A 20,337-nucleotide genomic window follows, 5' to 3' on the forward strand; every position below is an offset into this window, starting at 1 on the left:
TTAGGCTGACATTTTTAACATCTTTCCGGGGACAAGAGGTCAAAAATAGCCAGTTAGGCTAATTCTGGCTCATTGCAGTGATGCTTTTATGTGAACTTTTCCTAAGAAATAAAATTGTAAAATTAAATTTAAATCAAATTCTGTCACACCAAGTTCCTTTGAAAAATTCCACACCTTGAGTTTTATTTTGATGTCATGTTTCTGCCCTTAATTTCTCGTTTACTTTGAAATTCTAGGGTATTTTGCAACCCGGTTCAAAATTCTCCAAACCATCACAGCCACATACAGTCTTCAGCTGTTGAATATTTGTTTTGTAAGCCATTTCCTGCGCCTAAATCCAACTGTTCCTATTCCAACCCTTCTGTTGTCAAGAAACCAAATGCGTCAACAGAAAAAAATAATAAAAGATTAAAGGTCACCAAGAGCATCTGGGAATCCAGGGTCATTAAAATATCAAATTTAATGGGTCACATTCATTATAGGCGACTTATAAGTGACCCAAGGCCATCAAGCTCAACTGGTGGGTCTCCAAAATATGACAAATTTTTTCAGAGCGTTGCTGTTCATGTTACTGGAGCTGTATGCATAGTGCCAAAAAATACATGTGAGTGTTGTCATGCACTCATATAACCAAAAACAAGTCTCATCCAGTTCTTACATTTTAACAAACATAAAAGTGATGAACGTGTGTTGCAGTAATGACATAAAAGGTCCCTTTAGGGTGACTTGATGATTAAATTAGAACATTAGAGATTCAGATGAGGCCGAGTCCTTCTATTAGGACAAAACAATGTGTTTTCGTCGATGTCTCTATATTTTCATAAGCAGGAAGTCAAGTCAAGGTCATTGTTAACCATTGACCATTGGCTGAGAAACATAGAAAACAGGAGGATGCTGAAAAGCTTTGAAAAACACAACTCTAAAGTTGTCATGTCATATTGCCACTATGTTTATTTTGCATATATTGCATGGGTGAAAATTGGTAATGCACAACTATACATGGAAAAAGTGAGAAAAGTTGTGGTCTTTCACGTGAAATTTTCACAGATGAATGAACTACATTAAAACCACAAAATAATTACGAATAAACCACGCAAATATCACGTAAATCAACATAGAACATGAATCAATCGTGCATGGTTATTGCGCTGTTTATATCCAATTTGTTAGTGATTCATGCGTCAGTTATGTACGTTTAAGTGATATGTGTGCCAAACATGCGTTATAAAAGATAGAAGTCCATTAGACATATGTGGATCGGTCCTGGAAAGCCACAAATTTACATATGCATCTTGCAAAAATAACGCACAATTGTCTAAAATGTACATAATAATTGTATATGAAAACATACATAATAGTAATACTCAACCGACTAAATATTTTGAACAGCTCAAAACCGAATTCATGTAAAGACCTGTTGGCCGAAACCCTCAACGGACATGCGCACATCGACGAATGACAAATGAAAAAAAACATGAATGAATTATGTAAATGACGCATGTATCACGAAAGACCAAAATTTCATACGTGAAAAATGCACAAAACGTACATAGTGGCCATGTGACACTGCCTTAAGGCATCTTTGTTTTATCTAGACACAAATTAGTTTTTTTTTTAACTACCAAGAAAAGCTGTGTTTTCTTTCACCCTCTTAACATAATTAGGGAAAGAGAGAAAAATTGATTTTATCTGTGACGCCATTGCACTGACTTCTGTGACACCCAAATATGGGACAGCAACCAGCTGAAGTGTTGACACAAGGTTACTTGGGCTTAACTCACAACACTAAAAAAAAAGAAAGAGTTAAGCAATATTGTCAAATGTAGAATAAAAACAAAATGTGAACTGATTTTTTATTGTTAAAAAAATACTTGTCACAATATATCTGATGAGAAAGCACATCTGTTTGTTCTCTGAGCCAATAACCTATGACTTTAAGGTCAGTGAAGTGGTCAATGCCTGAACAAAAAACGCGTAAAAAGCTCCTCTAATAAACTTGAGTCTGGAAATGTTTGGGGAAAATTTTGGAAATTGTATTTGTTTATTCATTTTTTGACATAGATATATTTAGTTTACAGTGGGAACTGGCTTCTTCAACACCATCAACTGCGTAAGGTGATATGCTCTGTGCAACAGTCGGTGCGAGGAATGCCCAAAAAATATAGTCTGGAGTCCAGTTTCAGCGTCTTGTTATTTCTTGCACCAACTAACAGCCAATGAATCCCAAAAAAGTCTGTACAGTCAGCTGTCACTGGTCCACTTGCACCTCCTCCAAGCTCTGAACAGCTTTATGTTCAGACTGGGGAGGTCATACAGCTCTTCCAAATGGAAACGCTTTTGGAACCGATCCACAAAGCTGTTCTCCGGGTCGAGGCGGAAACGCATGGCCCACAGTATCTGTGTGTTCTCCTGACACAGGTAGTCAAATGTGTCCATGAGCTCCTCGAGGTAAGGGTGGTGGTACACCACATCAGCTGCTAGTATGTAGTCAAAACAGTGAGAGGCACGAGGGAAACGCTGATCTAAATTCTGACCCCACATCAGCTCAGTGACCTGGAGAGACAGAGGAATCAAGCCAGAAAAGGATTTATGCTAAAGATTACGTTGAACATTTTTTTTATTGCAAGCACAACATTATTAAAAGTAAGCCCATACCAGAGGAGTATATTTGCATCTGCCTTTGGTGTTATGCGTTACATTGTATTGAAGGTTTCCCAGCACATCTGGAAGGTCTGTGGATGTGACCTTAGCTCCTAAAGAGACAATTCAGTTTTGAATGAAAAATTAACCAACTATAAATAAAGGTTGTGCTAGAAAAGGCAGAAGACTTTGTTAAAATAAAGTACTGGTACTTGAATTGTTTCAGTACCTAAAAGGCTGGAAACAATAGTGACGAGGCCAGTTCCTGCTCCAAGTTCAATCACATTTTTGTCTACCAGGTTGTATTTGTCTCGGTTGGTCTCTAAGAAATGACACAGCACCATGGCCTGGTCAGAGGGATACAAGTTTACATTTCAGCTGCAGAAATTAAATGAAAGGCTGATGAATGATGATGTTTGAGCTCACCGACGGCCAGAGAACAGCTCCGTAAACCTCAGTGGACTCTTTGAGTCTGATCTTCAGATCCGAGAAGTTGTATCCCTCCCAAGTCTCAGAGCTGAAGAATTTTGGCTGGAATCGGCGAGACATTATGGCGTTGGCCAGTTCGGCATCGTCTACTTTGGTATCGACAAGGGAGACAGACATTGACAGGTGCAAACATAAAAAAGGTCGTCATCTGCATAACAAGGGGAGATAGTCAACGTAGACGTGTCTCTTTGAATTCTTTATTATTCTGTTTGATGTGTTTAGAGATGCTGGAGCACAAATATGAAACTTAAAATGATTTAGTATTTTTGACTCAGATTATTATTTCATATGAAAAGGTGTCCTAGTTTCAATACGTATTTTTAGAACCAAACATACAGAAGAAGCCTGTTGGGTCTAAATTCTCTTTCTTTTTTTGCGACACTTCAAACCAATAACTTTTATATCCCAGCCTGTTAATTGAATAAACAGAGGTCTTTGTGACACATTGAAAAACCACACAAAACTACAACAAACTGGCACCCTTTCCTCCTGCTTGTGACTGGCTTGACCTTTTTGTGATGTTTTCAAGTCTGTTCCGACTGGGGGTTTGAGATAAAATCTGCTCTGCGAGGCAAATTTGTAATCTTGAAGATTCAAATTCAGTCCAAAATTGTGGAAATGGGGGGTTGGACTGTGTTTGCAGAGCCACAAGTCTGTTTTTGAATTGAGGGAGGTGCAAGCCCATGCCATCACACTACCACCATTTCAGTTACTCTGTTGGAATAGCAAATGATCAAGCAGTCGTTTTGTTTTTTTCACCCCAAACTTTGACCCTTGTCTCTTCTTACAAGTGCTTCTCACAGGTTTCACAGTCAAGAGGTGTTGCTTAAGGTGGATCTCCATGCTAATGAATCACAGGCTTTGTTTGATTATTTATTTACAGTAGGTTTTAGCTTAAGTTTTTAAGGATTCACATATTTTTAGTAAACTTTCATGCCAGTTAAGGAATGTATAATGCCACGATATGTTAAATTGCAAAAACAATGAAATATTGCTTTGTAATGTGATTGGATGTCGTTAAGTGTTGTTTTTTTTGCCTGTGTTGCCATGCAGTGATTTATGTAAATAGTAGTAGTAGTTTCCAATATCTGGGTCTGTTTGATTTAATAGATTATAAATGTTCTTTTACTTTACTTTTTGTTTTAAATTTTGTTTTTTTTCGTCAGGATTTTTTTGTCTTTCCCCCATGACAACTGATGGGATTTTAAAAATTTAGAAACTGTTTTTCAATCTGAAATTGTTTAAATTTTAACTTAAGTTGAACTTTTATAAGTTTTAAAGGTATATCAAAACTACATTTGCTTTGTCCCAAAGTTTAATGTTGTTGTCTACAGTAATTGTGTGCAGTAAACACCAGCACTGACATCCATTTTTGGCATCCAACCAACACTCCCGGTTAGATAATTGTGCTTTAAAGGTCAGGGAAACCCACTGAGTGACAAAACAAAGCCTAAAGATAGTACATGAGTGCTTAACTGTGCACTTCATTGCTATAAATGTCCGTTACATATTTTATTCTGAGACAACTGTTCCAGTGTGTCCCGCAGTTTATTATCCCCCCAGATTAAGAGCCTTTGTCCAAATTCTCACCTTGTTGTTTGGTGTTGAAGTCCTCTGTGGCCTTACACTGTTCAGTCTCCATGTCTGAATGATTTGCAGCGTTTCCTGTAAAATGCTGCTCCAGGATCAAGCCCTTCGGAAATCTGGTAACAGTTGGCCTCCGGGGTTTAAAGTTACACACAGTTTGGTGGCGTCCTGACCAACAATCCCAGAGCGTCCCTTTTACCTCCCTGCGCTGTGAAGCACTAAAGCTGACAGACAGCCACAGCTGCCCTGCAGCCAAGCTGGGCAGCTGAGGCTGAAAATGGAAAGTTTGTCAAAAATGCGTTTCAAATTTCTGCAAAAGCTTCTGCTGAAAGAAAACAGAAATCTTCCATACACTTCCAGACCACTTTAGGGGGCACACCTGTGAAGCTGATGAGTCTAGCGTCTGTGTACGATGATGATGGTGGAGTTCTTCATGGATTTATGACATCAAACTACCGGTAATGTTCAAGCGTGCTGCTCTCCATTTTTCTATTGACCACTGACAACCCTAAATGCTTCTTCCATGAGCCTAATTATATACATTTGCTACAGTTAGCACATTTAAATCAGTTCAAAGGTTTTATACAATTGTAAAATAAACAGTAAAAAGCACCAAAACATGGTAGACACTCAAAATTTAATGCCAAACAATGCTCTACTTGTTAAAAAAAACTCCAAACAGTAGTGAGGTATTTTATTCAGTCTACAAAATTCATAGACTTTCCTTTAGAAAGGAAGTTTCTTCCTGACCCCTACCTACATACCAAATATGACATCAAAGGTTTTTGTCTGTGGCTTTGAGAGCTTCAACCCTTCAAGTTAGACCTCAGGTGTTCTTCTTCCCCCTTCCCCCTCCTCTTCCTCTGGATCCCCCTCTTCCTTTTGCTCCTCGGCCGCGTTTGTTGCCTTCAAACACAGATCTGGCTGTGACCATTTCCCCGCCTATGTCACTGTCCTCACCGGAGCTGCTGCTGCCCTGCAGCTCTGCACATGAAGCCTTTGTAGACAGAGGAGCATTTTTTAATGATGAGGACTGAGGGACAGGGCTGCAGACCGAGGCCAGAGGAGATTCCAGCATCAGCTCAGATCCCAGGAAACCTCCAGCCGCCGCCGCCATCGCTGCGCTCCTCTGCCCCTCCTTTTGTTCGTCTGGCCTTTTCAGATTTGCCTTTTTAGATTTGGTCGGCGATTGCTCTTCCTCCTCTGTGTCTTTATCGTCTCCCCCTTCTCGCTCTTTCCTTTTTAGGCAGGTAACTGCTCTGCGGAGTCGCTGACTATGGATCACCTGCTTCTCCTGCTGCTCCATGCGGAAGAAAGAGTCTATCCGCAGCTGAGTCTAGAAAACAGAACCGTGACGGTTTAAGGGGCTGTAACTTTCAGGAATAAATGTTTTAGTAGAGAATTAAGGAAAAAGGAGCCATCTGTTTTTAAACCAGTTATTGAACTTAAACAATCTGGGAAAAACTTGATTTAGTTACTGGTTTAAACAGGCTTATGCTTTCCTTATGGTAAACTTACTAAAAATCAATACAGATTGTTGTCGTTTTCATCCATTTAAAGCTTCTAAATGTCAAATATGTAACTCATAAATGGATTTTCACAACAGCTGCCATAATTATGGGATGATTCCGGACAAACACTTTAAATATTTTATGGGGAAAAAAAGATCTCAATCAACTGTTTTTGAAATATTTTAACAAGCAGTTTTATAAAAATGTTCTATTTGAGAGGTTTACTAATTATATTTAACAAACCAAATTTAGCTATGACAAAAAAAATATTTCCAAAGATCCTATGGAATAAAAATGATTTAAACAAATACATTCAAATTACAAAGAAGTACAAAATGATCAACAAATTGTTCAACATTAAATGTCAAATTCTTGCAACAATGTTTTGTAATTTCTGTTTTTTCCATTCAGCTGTTAAAGACGGTTTTAAAGATGAAATATGAAATTTAAACTTGTTCAATAATTATATCACTGTTATATGAAGAATCCCACATACCTGTTGGCTGTTGAGCTGCTTGACAACAGGCTGAAGGATCTCCTCCGTCTTTCTGCTGCTCCAACCAAAACGACTCAAGCAGAATTTAAAGTTCAGGTTAAGAAATACTCACAACAGACAAGTAGACATTCTGTCTTCCTCCAAACAATGGAAGGATATTCTTTGATCACATCCAGTTGGGGGCGCCCCCAACTGAAGGAGCTGCAGGACGGATCAACGGCGGGTTCTAAATACGCCTGAGCAACGGCGGGGTTGGGAAAACCGGACTGAAGCTTCAAGGCCCTCAGTTTCTTCTTCACCTTTGTGTCCTGGGGGTCAGCCGTGAGGCGCTTATTCTCCTGAGCTTGTGACCACCACTGACTGCAAAGACGTAGAAAAAAAATGCTATAAAACAACATTTTTTAACCTTTTTTGATTTTTAAGAAAACCAAAAAAACAAACAAAATTACACACACCTAAACTGTTTCAGGGGCTCCAAACCTGGTCCAGGAAACTCGTTCAGGATCTCCATTCCAGTCACGTAGCCGACTCCTGGCACTCCCTCTGCGTAGTCGCTCCCAAGGAGGTAAGCCAGGTTTATCATTTTAGCTCTGTCCAGACCTAACACAGGGTCAGATAATTTCAGTAAGCTACTTCAAGAAATCGGACACTTCTATAAATAAGTAACGTTTTTAAAAAATAATCACAGCACACCACATTTTAAGATGTAAAAAGATGATGTGGAAACAGGATAAAAGGCCCCAGAGGCCTGCCATCCACTTATCTTCTTTAGTGTGAGGACATATTTTCTCATGAGTGTCACACTGACCCAGTTGGTTCTGCAGGTCGCTGTACTGGTAGTGCTCCACGTATTTGTTCTGGCTGAAGAAGTTCTTGTAAACGTGCCGTCCTCCGAACAGCCACACGTCCGAGTCGTCGGTGATGGTCCCGTGGGTTTGGTCGGCGCGGTCCAGCGCCGCACACTGAGCCTCGGCCTCCATCGGAGCCACGAGAAACGGAACACCAAACAGCCGCAGCAGCTCCTGTTTTCAAACACAGAGCGATGACCGGACTGCATTCCGCATTTCCCACAGCCGCCGAATGCAGCACTTTGGAATAATGTATGAGACAAACTAGAAACTTGTTTCAATTGTGATGTTCCTTTAAGTTCTTTAAAAGCATGGATGATTCACAGATGCATAAACAAAAAACTGTCCTCCAGTGAGACGCCCCTGCTGTGGATCATCATTATTCCGCTCTTTCTCAGAAAAGCTCAAAAGTGCTGCGTGGGAATTTTCACATGTAGAGGGGAAATTTCCATGTCTTTTTTTCTCTACCTGGCTTTCCAGGTACATCTGCCCCGTCACTGTGTTGGCCATCCGCTCCTGCTGCTGTTTCTGATCCTTCAGGTTGCTCTGCTCCATCTGCAGGGAGTTTTCCAGAGCCTCTAGGTCCTCCTGCAGAAAAAACACATCAAGTCACTGCAAACTAAAGGAAATCGCTAAAATGCATCAGAATAAAGCTTCTAAATCATCTGAACAGAAAATATAGATAAAAAAAAAGCATTTTAAATAAATGAAACAATCTTAATTGTGATACTGTTATGGAAAAATTAAATAAAGGTATTGGTGTTAAACCAAAATATGCTTTTCTTTTTTCTAGCTGTGAATATAAATCAAATATATTCAGAAAAAATATCATTAAAGCTATTTGGAGGACTCCTGTCTGATCTGTGCTATCACCTTAAAATAAAAAGAAGTCTTTCAAATCCTTCTTACATTATAGAACACCAACATCTTTGTTTGGGTACATTTTACTTATTTCTAATATGAGATTTTGTTTGTGTTAAATGTTTTAAATAAAAGGACGAATTCTGAAGTCATGGTTTGAAGATCCGTTTGATTTTCTAAGCTAATACGAACCCAAAACCAGCAGATACTGCACACGGCCCATTTCCTTTATTCTGGTGTCAAAACCTCAGAAATGTTGGTTCTAATCACATCAGACAAAGAGACGAAGAAAATGTTTTGTAGATTTCCTGTTAAAGAACAAACCATGTCAAGTTGTTCCCATTCGTTTACAGCCAGTGCGGGTGCGGCCTTTGTGTCTGCTTCCTCTTTCAGTTTTCCCTCTTCATCCTCATCTCCCTCAGCATCCACAGCAGCGGCTGGACGGTCAGTGCCCTCGATCCCCGCTGCCTCTGCCTCCTCTTCCTTCTTCGTCTGGTCTGCACAGATCTCATCTGGTGGTCTTTTCTCTGCAGTCTTCACGACTGTATCCTCCACTTTAAGCTCTTCCGGTACCTCGATGAAGCTTTCTGAAGACAAACCCACAAGATGCATTTAGAACAAGCGCTAAAAAGCTTGATCGAGGTCATCAACTGGATTATTGGTACCCTCTGAGTCGCTTTCCTCGCTGCTTTCTGGCTTCGTTTCGTCTTTGTTCGTCTCCTCTGAGGTTTTGTCCACCTTTCGCTCTAAGAGCTCAGAAGGATTTCCACGGTCTGGCTGATGATCCCGATTCCTCGCTCTGTCTGCACTGGATTCCAAAGCAGCGTCCTGCTCCCGCTGTTCCGGGTCTTCCTCTTTCTCTGGTGGTTTTCCGTTCTCCTCTTTAGACTCTGTTGCTGTGTCATGAGGCAGATCAAGCGCTGCAAAGCGAAGCGCTTTGTTTCTCTGCCCGATCACCTCCTCCATCTCCTCCTCTGAGCTACTACTATATGAACTGTCGTCTATGACTGGACTTTGACCTGCTGCGTTCCTGTTAAACTCAGACGTTTCGCTCAGTGAAGTTCGAGTCTCCTCGTCCGATCTGCTGATGTCCACCGGTGGTACAGGATGATGAAGACTCTTGTTTATTGAGTCTTCTTCCTTTTCGGTTAGCGCTTGCTGGATTGCCCTCACAGTTCGTGGAGACACGCTCCCATCCTTCTGCTCTGCCTCGCCTTCATTGGAGCTGTCGTTCATAGCCGCCTGGATTGCTTTCAGGGTCCGAGGAGAAGGTGGAGTCCCCTCTCTCTGAAGCCGCTGAGGAGGTTTGGAGTCTCCAGAGCAAGTGGCTTGCACTTCATCTTCGTCCTCTAAGACCGGTTTCCAGAGAGGTTCTGGTCTGTCTGCCGGCTTCCTGATGCCTGATACGGAGAGACCGGACCAGGCCGCAGTGGCAGGTTTGCTCTCTGAGGTGGCGTGGTTGTTTTTGGAGCCTGGACATAAAGTAAGATGTCATTAATGCAGAGTATCTTCCAAAAAATCCAAATCCCTGTTTCCATTTCTGTGCTGATGATTCTTCTTTTATTTTACAATCAAAAATTTCACTTGCTTACTTAGAAAACAAGGTTTCCATAAAACTGAGGAATCTGACTGACCAAAAAGATAATTACCGGTATTACTTTTAATAATATAAAAATAAAAAAATATACAATACAGACCAAAAGTTTGGACACCTTCCCATTCAAATGAATGGGAAGGTGTCCAAACTTTTGGTCTGTACTGTATATAATTTAAAACAATTTTGCCTCTTATTAAATAAATAACTTCAGGACTTTTTAAGCAAACACAGTGTTATTTGGATCAAATATTTTATAAAATCCTATCCCAGAGTGTCTTGTTAGAGTTTAAAGATAAGACTTCAGCCATGTTTAACAAAAACCACCGAGTTGAGTTGTGACACTTAAAGATTAGCATTCTGAAACAGGAGCAAACCTACAACATCAGAAACTCACTTCCTGCTTTTCAGTAAACCATACCGTTTTCATTTTGCGTTTAAAATCTTCTTCTTCCACTTTCGGCTTCTCCCATCAGGGGTCGCCACAGCGAACAAGTCGCATGGTAAATTTGGCAATGTTTTACGCCGGATGCCCTTCCTGACGCAACCTTCTCAAACCGGGCTTGGAACCGGTACAGAGGTAGATATATTACATTTTAATATTACAATGATTAAGAATTAGGTTTTTCTTTCATGAAATACTGTATCCCACAAATAAATATCAGGAATTTATAGAAAAATGCCAACATTTTTTATCCAGGAAGCATAAAAACTGGGTATAACTGACAAAATATACAATATTCCTATATAATATCAAAGCTTTTCTCATTTTTTCTTTTCATTTTTCATATATATATATGCTGTTTATTTTTCTGGTTTGTATTTTTTTTTACATTTAATGCATTGCAGATTTTTACATATAAAACACTCAATCAATAAAGTCTATTGATTAAGACTCTGAGCTGGTTTAGTTTTGATGTAGGAGTTAATGTCATTTATTTTATAGTTTTATTCCAAAACTCTTTTTTTTTTTTTTTTTGTAAAAACAGTTTTTGTTCAACTACTGATTTAAACAGAGCAGAAGTGAAACTTTTATTGCTGAATTAACTAAAAAGTCGTTTTTGAGCCTGGAAAAAAGACGGTGATTGACAACAAAAGTCAATTAAAAACTGTTTTAATTCGATTTGTGGAATTTTAAATGCAGCCCTGTAAGAGCGATCTCCTCCCCCTCCACACCCAGCACCTCTCCAACATCTTTGCACACATTCTAATGAAAACTATTAGCTTCTTTGGTTCTTTCACTACTTCATGCATGTTTGCACCATTGTGTGATTTTAGAGGCTGATATATCGTAGGGGAGGGTCAAAAGACCGCATCACTCCACAATCACGCCGTGCTTGCCGCTTTACATCTGCATCCAGTCACGCTGTACCAACAAACCACGCCCCCACCAGCTTAACAAAGTGCTTCAAAAAATGGTGAAAAATGTTCAAAAAATCCAAGGCAACATCAAGCATGAAATAACATCAAGTAGTCTAAATGTATCCAACTGGCTCCTGCAGGCCATTTCGCCTCACCTTTAATGAGAATGTAGTGTGAATTGTCCTCAGAAACCAGCCGGTTGGCCTCCACGCTGTGGCTGACGAGATCTCCCTCCCGCTGACAGAGCTGCTGAGCGCTTCCAGCGCTGTGCTGGCTCATCTCCTTCTCAACGCCCTCCAGACGCAGGTTCAGCCTGTTCCTCTGCAGCAGACCGGCCAGCTGGTACTGCGAAAAGTCTCCTGAACACTGAGAAAAGATAAGGGGGAGTCAAGAAATCATTTGTAAAACAACAACACAAAAACTTGCAAGTGAAACCCCAGCATACCTCTGGAGGTTTGTGAAACATGGTTCGTCGTCTTTTTGAGAACTCCCTCATTTCTTTGAGCATCTCGTGTCTCATCTCAGCAGGCAGACTGGCAAACTCCTCCGAGTTGATATCCACCGAGTTTGGGTCTTCCTCCTAAAACAAAAAGAGCAATTTAGCTTTAAGGAAGCTTTAAAATGATCAACACATGTTTACATTTTTCTAATAAACAGCATGAGAATGTTTTTGGTGGGAAAGGCTCTAAATCCTTGATTAAATGTCCCAAATATTTTTAACATATAGAAGATAAATAACATTGTTCGGATCTTATGCTTAAGAACATTTTACCTGGTATGCATGAAAACTGTCAGCCTCTTCCTGACTCTCCTCTTCCGAACTGGGGGAAGGGGACCTTTGTAAAAGTATTTATATAATATTATCAATAAATTAGACTAAAAAATACAGTTAAGAATTTTAAAATCTTACATAAAAGACAACTCATTTTTATGATTAGAAGAAAGCTTCTTGTAATTTTTGCTCCTTTGAAAAAAATAAAATAAAACCCATTCTTTGTAAACTTGCTGAAGTCCTGACCTGTTTTTTTCCACATCTTCTGCTGGTGGAACAGCTGGTAAAACATACAGATCGTCCACCTCATCTCGCCTCACACTCGAGAGGCTGGGAAGAGGATCTTTACTGAAACAGGGAAAAATACATTAAAGGGTAAGAAAATGTTAGGTTTTTTTCTTCTTCACAACAATCTGGGTCCTTGGCCTTAACACCTGTGATCTCCTAGAGCAGCTTTGATGGCCTGTCTCTTCAGGAAGGTTTTAAGCAGCTTCTCGTTGGTCTGTTTTGACTCCCGGGTCAACTCCTCCTTCCTCTGCCTCCTCTGAGCCTGCGAGCAGAGAATGCCAGACGGACAGAGTAAAGCGTTCCCAGGGGGTCTAGTTTGAATCAGGATTGTGCCGTTTTTAGCCCAAAAAAAGAAAAAAAACCTGTGAGGTTTTCTAAAACATAGAATCTGTAGAAGTTCATTAGAAATGTGCCTGTTGAGTAGTAGGTGGGACTGTTGGCATGGAGTTAGCCTACACTCATTTCCCATCATCCATCCATCCAGCTAGTTCACAGCTCCTTAAGACCCCAGCCTAACATTACCGGTGCAACAAGAACGGAAAGCAATATTGGAGCAATTGTAAGTTCAACCTCATTGCTAGACCTATTTCAAGCTGCATTTTTTTGTCTGCTTCTGATTCACAACGATTTGAATAAAGAAATACTCAGCAGGGCAATTTTAAGCTTAATTTTCTTTAGATACGTCCTCCATGATAAGAAAAATGCCACAAGCCCCTTCTCTCTTTTTTGTCCTCCCCCCCCCCCCCTTTTTATACACTTTCCCCTCTCTCTTCTCTCTGTAAATATATATATATATATATATATATATATATATATATATATATATATATATATATATATATATATATATATATATATATATATATATAAACAAAAGATATATAAGAAGATGCATAATCCCTTATTGTAATAGTAACATGTCCTTCAGCTCTCATCTGTTTGCTCAGTTGTTTTTTTAGGGTAAAAACGAAAAAAAAAAAGGACGGAAAACTTAAAATGCCACGAGAACATGTTAAAGCATCAATAACGTGATCGGACGGAGTGGGTCCATGAATGAAGCTTACCAGGGTCTGCTTCTTCAGAAGCGGCGCGTCTCCATCAAACACAAAAACGGGTCTGATGCGGAAGAACAGCAGCTTACAGATGCGGTGGAACAGGGTGAGGAGGTGGGCGTTCTGGACGCTGTTGCCTTCACGGTCCCTCACCCCCTTCACTGCCTGGTTCAGCCATATGCTGATGTCTGCAGCGGGAGGTTAAGGCGTTTAACCGGAACACAACAACCAGCTATGACGAGATTCCCCTAAAAAGCACAACTGAACAGCAAACCACTTCAGCACAGACAGATAGGATACCGACAGCGAGTATCTTTCCCTCCAAGGTCTCGGGGTTGATTGGTTTTCCTGTGCTCTCGAGCAGCCTCCACAGTCCGTGGACTCCCATGATGAAAAGGAAAACGAGAAAAGGGACTTTTAATTATAGATCACAAACAATACACGTTTTCGGGATTTATATGGGTATTTGCTGGGTGAAGAAAAAAAAACAAAAAAACAAAAAACTCGAGTAAAGACAGGAGCCAAAAGGGAGCAGACTTTTCTTTGTTTTGCGTTCACATTTCCCTCCGTTTAGGAAACGCTCACTTTAAACAAAGGTTCCGCGTGATTGGTGTCGGACGCATTTAGATGTAACACATCCGTCTTTTTCAAAATTATAGTTTTCTCTTGGGCAAAGAAGTTGCACGAGGAGTGCTTTGTAGAATTATATAAAAAGATAGCACAGGAGGAGGACATTATAAATATGAATTCCACAAATGATCTTAGAAATATATTTTGAAACATTTTATTTTCAATCATGTCTGGAAAAAACACCAAAACAGTCATGTTCTAATTCCACCTGACATTTCCAGATCATCCTGCTAGACAACTGACTTTGTGGAGTTTAAATTCTATCTTTGCATACCGAATTATCAGCATTTTCCTTACCTCACTCTTCATGTGACATACATTAAAGTTTGATGATGCAAACTAAATCTTTTTTTTAAGAGAGGCACCATGTTGGAATTTAGTTAACACCAGATATTTCTTCATCAATAATATAAACCCAGTTTAACTATGGTAAATCAAAAGAGCATCCCTGCTGTTTTACATAACGTTGAAAAAGGATTGCTTATATCTATCTCTGAAACCTAACATTTTTTAATGTTTGTTGCAGCCAAGAGGATGTTTGAAGTCTTTTGTTGAGAATCAAACTGAATCAAAGGGTGTATTCAGACTGGACACATTTGATCCGCTTATAATCCAGAGCACATTTTCAGTCTGAACAGAACCAAGCAGTTCCTGCTCCGGGACCAGAAACCGCTCGGACCCATCTTTGTGGGTTAGTTTCCAATCGGACTGAGCTTCTGTGCGCTCTGAGATTCCCCAGACTGAATACAACCTGTACTTGGAGCAGAAAATTGAACCAAAACGGCCACCATAGCCAACGTAAACAGGGTAGGACTGAAGCAGCAGATGAGCTGCAGACAAATGTAAAGCAACAGAAAAAGGGTCCAACCGTTTTTATTGTTAAAAAATTTAAGACAGCTGAAAACACCTTCTAGATTCTTTTCAGTGTCTTTTAATGCGGTTTTGTTTTTTTCAACATTTCAGAGCAATGTCATACTTGTAGCCATATGCTTGGAGCTCCTTCCTTCACCTCCTTAACCTGAACTGCAGACAGCCTTACTTACAGACATTATTAAACTTTTTCTTTCTTCACAAACGCTGCAGAGGAAGAATCTGGAATAAAAAAAAGGAGAAAAAGATCTTTGCTAATCAACAAACCCTATTATCTCCCTATTACTTCAGGTTGATTTTTTTTAAAGTCTAATAAATTATTGGACAAGATATTTTGAAAATAACACAATTTTAAAAAATGTCTAATAATATGTTTTTTTATTTTGAAAATGAACATATGATCTTATACTGATACAAAAATAAATAAAAACAATTAGTTGCACTTTCCATTTATCATTTACTTTTTTAGGATCACTCAATCTATGATTGTCAATTGGAAAACATTTTTTTAACGTTACACATGCTGTACAAAGTAATCTTCAGTTGTGCAGATGTTTTTTCATGCATCTTATGTCACTGACACAAACCCCATAAAGATTTTTGAACATTTGTGTACATAAGCTGAAGGTAGTTTCTACTTTTTAAATGAAACCTGTTAGTTTCTCAGCATCAGAACTCCAAAACACCAAATTCCATCTTTTATTTGCCAACATTTTACAAAAACAGGCATTGAAACATTCTTGTTGACCAACATGTTTACATCAATCATCATCCCACCACATCTTGTTTCTATCTGCAGCTTTCCTGTTTTCCAGGTTACTTTTCAGTGATGTCCGTACTCTAGTTCCAGATGTGGATTTTTCTTTAGCACCAACTATTCTGTCTCCACCAGGCTCCCTTTTCGACTGGTCGGGGCTCATAAATGTCCTTTTCTCGTGTGTTTTTTTAAACTTTAGTGGCCTGTCAGCATGCTCTCTCCATCCTTGATTTGTAAAACCTCTGGTTGTCGTATTTGTTCGCAAAGGTTTTGTCTGCTGTTGGTGTAAACCATCGTGCTTTCTCTCAGGCACAAACGTTAAAGCTTCCTCCCATTTCCCAGTCATCTTAATAGAAAGCATGATACGGATCATCTGGTCCAGAGTCAAATTTTTGGCTCCAGTTTCCCAGTGAAGAAACTCATCCAGAGGTAAGCGTGCTGTGGCCAGCTTTAGGCGCTTGGCGTTGGCCAGGGACAGCCCTGGCTGGATGGAACGGTCCACCAAGGCTCCGATGATGTAGATCTTGGAGTGGTCAAAGGAGTGCAGAACGTTAGGGGAGTCTGCAGTGAGATAGACCAGTTGTTCTTTGGGGAACAGTTCCACATAGTGGCGTTCAGTGTTGGTGACGAGCAGGCGATCCCAAACTTCTGCACTGTACCGTTTGATCAACTCCTGGTGGTAAGGTCCGTCTGGCTGCAGGTTGCAGAAGTGGAGGTGAAAAGGGTCGATGGCGCGCCGATTCCACCCTTCCACCTCCAGCAGCTGGGACACAGTGTTCTCGATCTCTCGCCGAGACATGTTGGACTCGTAGCTGAAGTCGAACACAAGTGGTTGGCCAAACAGCATGGCCTGGGCGCTTCGCCAAGCAAACACTCTGTCAAAAGAATGTCCCCAAAACTTGAGGAAAAGCGAGTTTGGGATTTGGTTGTTCTCCTGATCAGACCCTTCCTCTGCACCGCCTCTATTCTCTTTCATTGTTGCTTCTTTTTCTGCTCTCTTCTGTGCCTGCTTTTCTTTGCGGGACAGTTTGTAGCCCTCCCTGATAGCCAGGTACTTTAGGTACTTCTTTCTGGAGGACTTAGTCGTGAGCTCGGACAAGGTTTGAAGCTCGTCTTCGGTCATTTCTTGAGGCACAAGCTTACCTGCTTGTCGCCACATTGACACAAGTTCACGAGTTGCCTCCAGGGAAGAACTGTTCTTACAATCATCTCCATTTTCATCCAGACTCCCATCGTTACTTCCTTCCAAACCATCATCAACTTTTTGCTCCTGGTATTTAGCTTGGGATCTCATGACCACCTTCCATTGGTCCAAATCTAGTGGTTCTGCTTGCTCAGATTTATCTTCTTTGGTTTGGATAAGATCTTTCTCCTTAGGATGTCCCGAACAGAGGCGGCGACAGGATATTAATTGTACTCCATCGCAGGTGAGAGGCAAGAATCTGCGCACTTGACTCCTGGGTGTCCCTACTTGACAGCCAATCCGTAATCCATTACAGCCTTTGCTGAATAAATGTCGAAGCATTTTAAATGAATCACCTCACGTTATCCTTTCTTGAAAGGCACAACCGGAATACATCCACGCTGCATGAAAGGAAATACGGATCAATAGTCTTTAAGTTTCAAAGCTCATTTTTACGTTAATAAGACTTGTAGCATCGTAGAATATCTAAAGAAAATAGAGAATATTACCAATGATGATCCAACGTGTGTCAGTGTACGAGATTTTTCATATCGGGTGGAAGGTCACGTTGTTTCAGGGTGTCGCACTGTAATGTGTCGTATTTGTTTCCAAACGGAAGCTTTTCGGTCCTGAACAACAGTTGATGATGTAATTTCCGCTAACTTTTCGCGACGAAAGTCACGAAGCTAACACATCAGCCCGCAAAATGAGTTTGTTTTTGCCTAAATTAACAACCAAAAAGGACATTGATGATGTTATCAAAGGGGTGGCTGAAAAAGTCGTTGTTCTGCGATTTGGGAGAGACGAAGACTCGGTTTGTTTGCAGCTGGATGAGATTGTAAGCGACAAGAAGTAAAGTTTAAAATGCCGTTTTCGATAAATGTTGTTGTCTGTTCAGTATTGATTTTCTTTTTCTGTCTTGATTTTCTTTTAGTTATCGAAAACTGCTCACGACTTGAGCAACATGGCTTCCATTTATATAATAGATGTAGACAAAGCGCTGATATACACAAGATATTTCGACATTAGTTACATTCCTTCAACTGTTTTCTTTTTCAACGGGCAGCACATGAAAGTTGACTATGGGTGAGTCTACGTTTATCTGCCATTTGATTCTTTTACTTCATTATTTTACTATTTTATTTAGCATTACAAGGGCACTGCAAACAATGCAGCCTTATAATACAGATATTATATATCATTAACCTATTTTTTAAACATTTAACTTTAATTTGTTTTAAATTATTATTATTATTGTTGTTATTATTATTATAAACCGTATCAGTCAGTCCACTTTTTTTTACTGGCCAAAACCCAACAAGAGCCGCAAACCCCCACCTTATTGTTAAGAAAAAAGCACTGTATGTATGTTTTTGTGACCATCAAGCCATTCATTTATAAAACTTAGCTTTTAAATATTTAAAAGAATTAAAGAATAACAGCATTATTGTTATTTTTTTATGCTAAAATGTTTTTATCTTTTTGAATGTAGAAATCCGTACATAAAAGTTCCATTCAAAATAAAATACCCCCTGTGTCAAATAAGGTCTTCCGACTGCAACAGTTTTACTTAAATTAGAAATGTAAGAAAGCCAGGTCAATTATTACATTTTCTATCATTAGGATTTTGGTATGGCTTCATCCTTTCTCTCCTTTACTTCTGAAAATAAACATGACAATATCCTTAAAAAAACTACGCATGTGTAAACCTTTTGAACTTAGCCTCAGTAGCAACAGGACTGTTGTTTAGCAGAAGGTAATAATTTTGGTTTATTTTTTTTTTAAATTATGAACAGCTCTAACAGTATATTAAACCCTTTATCACTATTTTGTTCACTTATTTGAGATCTTTGAACTATGGGGAGTGGAAAAGCACATGAGATCTCTGGATTTTAGTGTATTGTTGCAGTGGTACAAAAACAGTATTTTACCAAAAGAAAATCCCCTTAGTTTATAAATAAAATGACAACATTTAGATAATCTATTACTTGTTCAAAGCTTTTTCTCATTTCTTTTTCCCGAAGTGCCACAAAAGAGGGATTAAAGAGCCTCCGGCTGTAATAATAGCTAAGCAATTACAAGTTTTGATAATGTAGAACACTCAGTTTCAGACTAGTGGTTTTATGAAGTTAAAGATCAGTCAGATCAGGATAATCTTTCACTGTATGTTTAATCAGAGTTACTTTTTGTATGATAAATGTTGACCTGTTTTGTCTTTCAGCTCACCAGATCACACCAAGTTTGTCGGCAGCTTCAAAACCAAGCAGGACTTTAAGGATTTGATTGAGGTCATCTACAGAGGAGCCATGCGAGGAAAAATGATTGTCCGTAGTCCTATTGACCCTCGAAATATCCCAAAATACGACCTCCTCTTTCATGGGATTTAGAGCCATACCTTTGTCAGACTAAGTAATGTTGTAAAGCAGTGAATCACTGACTCGTGAAAACAATAGATGGTTCTGACTGATAGATGTAGGAGTTGCTTTTTCACTTTGTTGTTAGGTCGTGGACACAAATTTTTTTAAAAACTATTTATTTTGAACGTTTCCCATGGAAAACACCTGATTAGACAATTACTTTGGTTTTGTATGAATATTTAATAAAATGTCATGTTTAAAATTGTCTCTCCTTTAAGTTGTTTTTCTTTTTCTGTTATCATTGGCCAGTTTCTGTATTGTTGTTTTTTACTCGATGCATGCTTAGGTGGTGGTCATCCCAGTTGGTGTAACCACCTCATTGTAAAGGTGTGAAATTGAATGAAGGAAATACAATTTCTGCTATTTTATTTTGATTGAATTGAAATATGTTTACAGCCAAAAACAAACTGTCGATGCATGTATGTAATAATTAAATAATGCTTTCTTTTGCTGTGCTACTATAGCATAATGAGGAAATTTTTATTCTAGACTTCAACTTTGGAGGACACTGTCTCATAAAAGGACATCTGTAGGATTATCTAAGATTCTACAAAATTTCACTACATGATCCGTTTCTTGTCAATTTAAAAAGTACATAAATTGTGTGGTTTTTTTTAAAATTTCCTAGTTGTGGAACAATACACCCTCGGATTTGTTGACTACTTTTGTTTTAGTGTGAAAGACTCCTGTTCCCATTATGTCTACATGTCTTCTATTATTTTTATTCTATACAATTTTTTAAGACAAGTCAACAAACGGCAGCTGGAGTGACTGATAAAGCCACTTCAAGACTAGTGAAACATTTAAAGGCAGAAGATGTCATGACTGAACTTCAGGGCAATGTCACCACGACAACCGTCAGTAGACGGCTTACTTGGAGTACAAGAATAAAGTTATTGAGTAACTGAACAAAGACTACAGAAAAAATGGGCCATTTGTCATTCAGATGGGCTATCAATTTTTCACATTTTAACATTAAA

At 39.3% G+C, this 20,337-nt stretch overlaps 4 protein-coding genes across 5 annotated transcripts; 1 reads left to right on the top strand and 3 right to left on the bottom strand.

Moving 5' to 3' along the window:
* Positions 1 to 2,011: 2,011 nt before the first annotated feature.
* On the bottom strand, positions 2,012 to 5,013 carry mettl21c (methyltransferase like 21C). 2 transcript variants are annotated; one of them, XM_023953397.1, is made up of 5 exons: positions 4,720 to 5,013; positions 3,067 to 3,215; positions 2,870 to 2,987; positions 2,656 to 2,753; positions 2,012 to 2,553 (listed from the first exon to the last, which is right to left on the bottom strand). In XM_023953397.1, exons 1-5 carry the CDS (start codon positions 4,769 to 4,771, stop codon positions 2,242 to 2,244), a joined length of 729 nt encoding a protein of 242 aa, XP_023809165.1. In that variant the 5' UTR covers positions 4,772 to 5,013; the 3' UTR covers positions 2,012 to 2,241. The 2 variants fall into 2 exon arrangements, with proteins under 2 accessions (XP_023809165.1, XP_023809164.1); XM_023953396.1 differs by having other exon boundaries at positions 3,067 to 3,218; positions 4,720 to 5,006.
* Positions 5,014 to 5,334: 321 nt separating this feature from the next.
* On the bottom strand, positions 5,335 to 14,075 carry ercc5 (ERCC excision repair 5, endonuclease). The gene is made up of 15 exons (XM_011490285.3): positions 13,801 to 14,075; positions 13,513 to 13,688; positions 12,595 to 12,710; positions 12,407 to 12,508; positions 12,161 to 12,224; positions 11,834 to 11,968; positions 11,544 to 11,754; positions 9,098 to 9,904; positions 8,757 to 9,019; positions 8,040 to 8,159; positions 7,532 to 7,745; positions 7,179 to 7,323; positions 6,883 to 7,083; positions 6,724 to 6,808; positions 5,335 to 6,052 (listed from the first exon to the last, which is right to left on the bottom strand). The coding sequence occupies exons 1-15, from the start codon at positions 13,886 to 13,888 to the stop codon at positions 5,543 to 5,545; spliced, it is 3,237 nt and encodes a 1,078-aa protein (XP_011488587.1). The 5' UTR covers positions 13,889 to 14,075; the 3' UTR covers positions 5,335 to 5,542.
* A 1,396-nt stretch (positions 14,076 to 15,471) lies between these two features.
* Positions 15,472 to 17,559, bottom strand: trmt10c (tRNA methyltransferase 10C, mitochondrial RNase P subunit). Its single transcript, XM_004067146.3, has 2 exons — positions 17,450 to 17,559; positions 15,472 to 17,341 (listed from the first exon to the last, which is right to left on the bottom strand). Exon 2 carries the CDS (start codon positions 17,280 to 17,282, stop codon positions 15,762 to 15,764), a length of 1,521 nt encoding a protein of 506 aa, XP_004067194.1. The 5' UTR covers positions 17,283 to 17,341; positions 17,450 to 17,559; the 3' UTR covers positions 15,472 to 15,761.
* On the top strand, positions 17,328 to 19,816 carry txnl4b (thioredoxin like 4B). Its single transcript, XM_004067067.4, has 3 exons — positions 17,328 to 17,778; positions 17,875 to 18,026; positions 19,162 to 19,816. Exons 1-3 carry the CDS (start codon positions 17,647 to 17,649, stop codon positions 19,325 to 19,327), a joined length of 450 nt encoding a protein of 149 aa, XP_004067115.1. The 5' UTR covers positions 17,328 to 17,646; the 3' UTR covers positions 19,328 to 19,816.
* Positions 19,817 to 20,337: the final 521 nt, after the last annotated feature.

Source organism: Oryzias latipes, chromosome 3, assembly GCF_002234675.1.
Source record: "Oryzias latipes chromosome 3, ASM223467v1".
NCBI lineage: Eukaryota > Metazoa > Chordata > Actinopteri > Beloniformes > Adrianichthyidae > Oryzias > Oryzias latipes.

Coding starts and splice junctions, on each gene's coding strand:
- mettl21c (XM_023953396.1), bottom strand. CDS start 4,771: ATGGAGACTGAACAGTGTAAGGCCACAGAGGACTTCAACACCAAACAA. Junction 2,754..2,869: donor TATTGTTTCCAGCCTTTTAG/GTACTGAAACAA, acceptor TTGTCTCTTTAG/GAGCTAAGGTCACATCCACA. Junction 2,554..2,655: donor GATGCAAATATACTCCTCTG/GTATGGGCTTAC, acceptor CTGTCTCTCCAG/GTCACTGAGCTGATGTGGGG.
- ercc5 (XM_011490285.3), bottom strand. CDS start 13,888: ATGGGAGTCCACGGACTGTGGAGGCTGCTCGAGAGCACAGGAAAACCA. Junction 7,324..7,531: donor CGACCTGCAGAACCAACTGG/GTCAGTGTGACA, acceptor ACCCTGTGTTAG/GTCTGGACAGAGCTAAAATG. Junction 7,084..7,178: donor GAGCCCCTGAAACAGTTTAG/GTGTGTGTAATT, acceptor ACGTCTTTGCAG/TCAGTGGTGGTCACAAGCTC.
- trmt10c (XM_004067146.3), bottom strand. CDS start 17,282: ATGCTTCGACATTTATTCAGCAAAGGCTGTAATGGATTACGGATTGGC.
- txnl4b (XM_004067067.4), top strand. CDS start 17,647: ATGAGTTTGTTTTTGCCTAAATTAACAACCAAAAAGGACATTGATGAT. Junction 17,779..17,874: donor GTTTGCAGCTGGATGAGATT/GTAAGCGACAAG, acceptor ATTTTCTTTTAG/TTATCGAAAACTGCTCACGA. Junction 18,027..19,161: donor CACATGAAAGTTGACTATGG/GTGAGTCTACGT, acceptor TTTGTCTTTCAG/CTCACCAGATCACACCAAGT.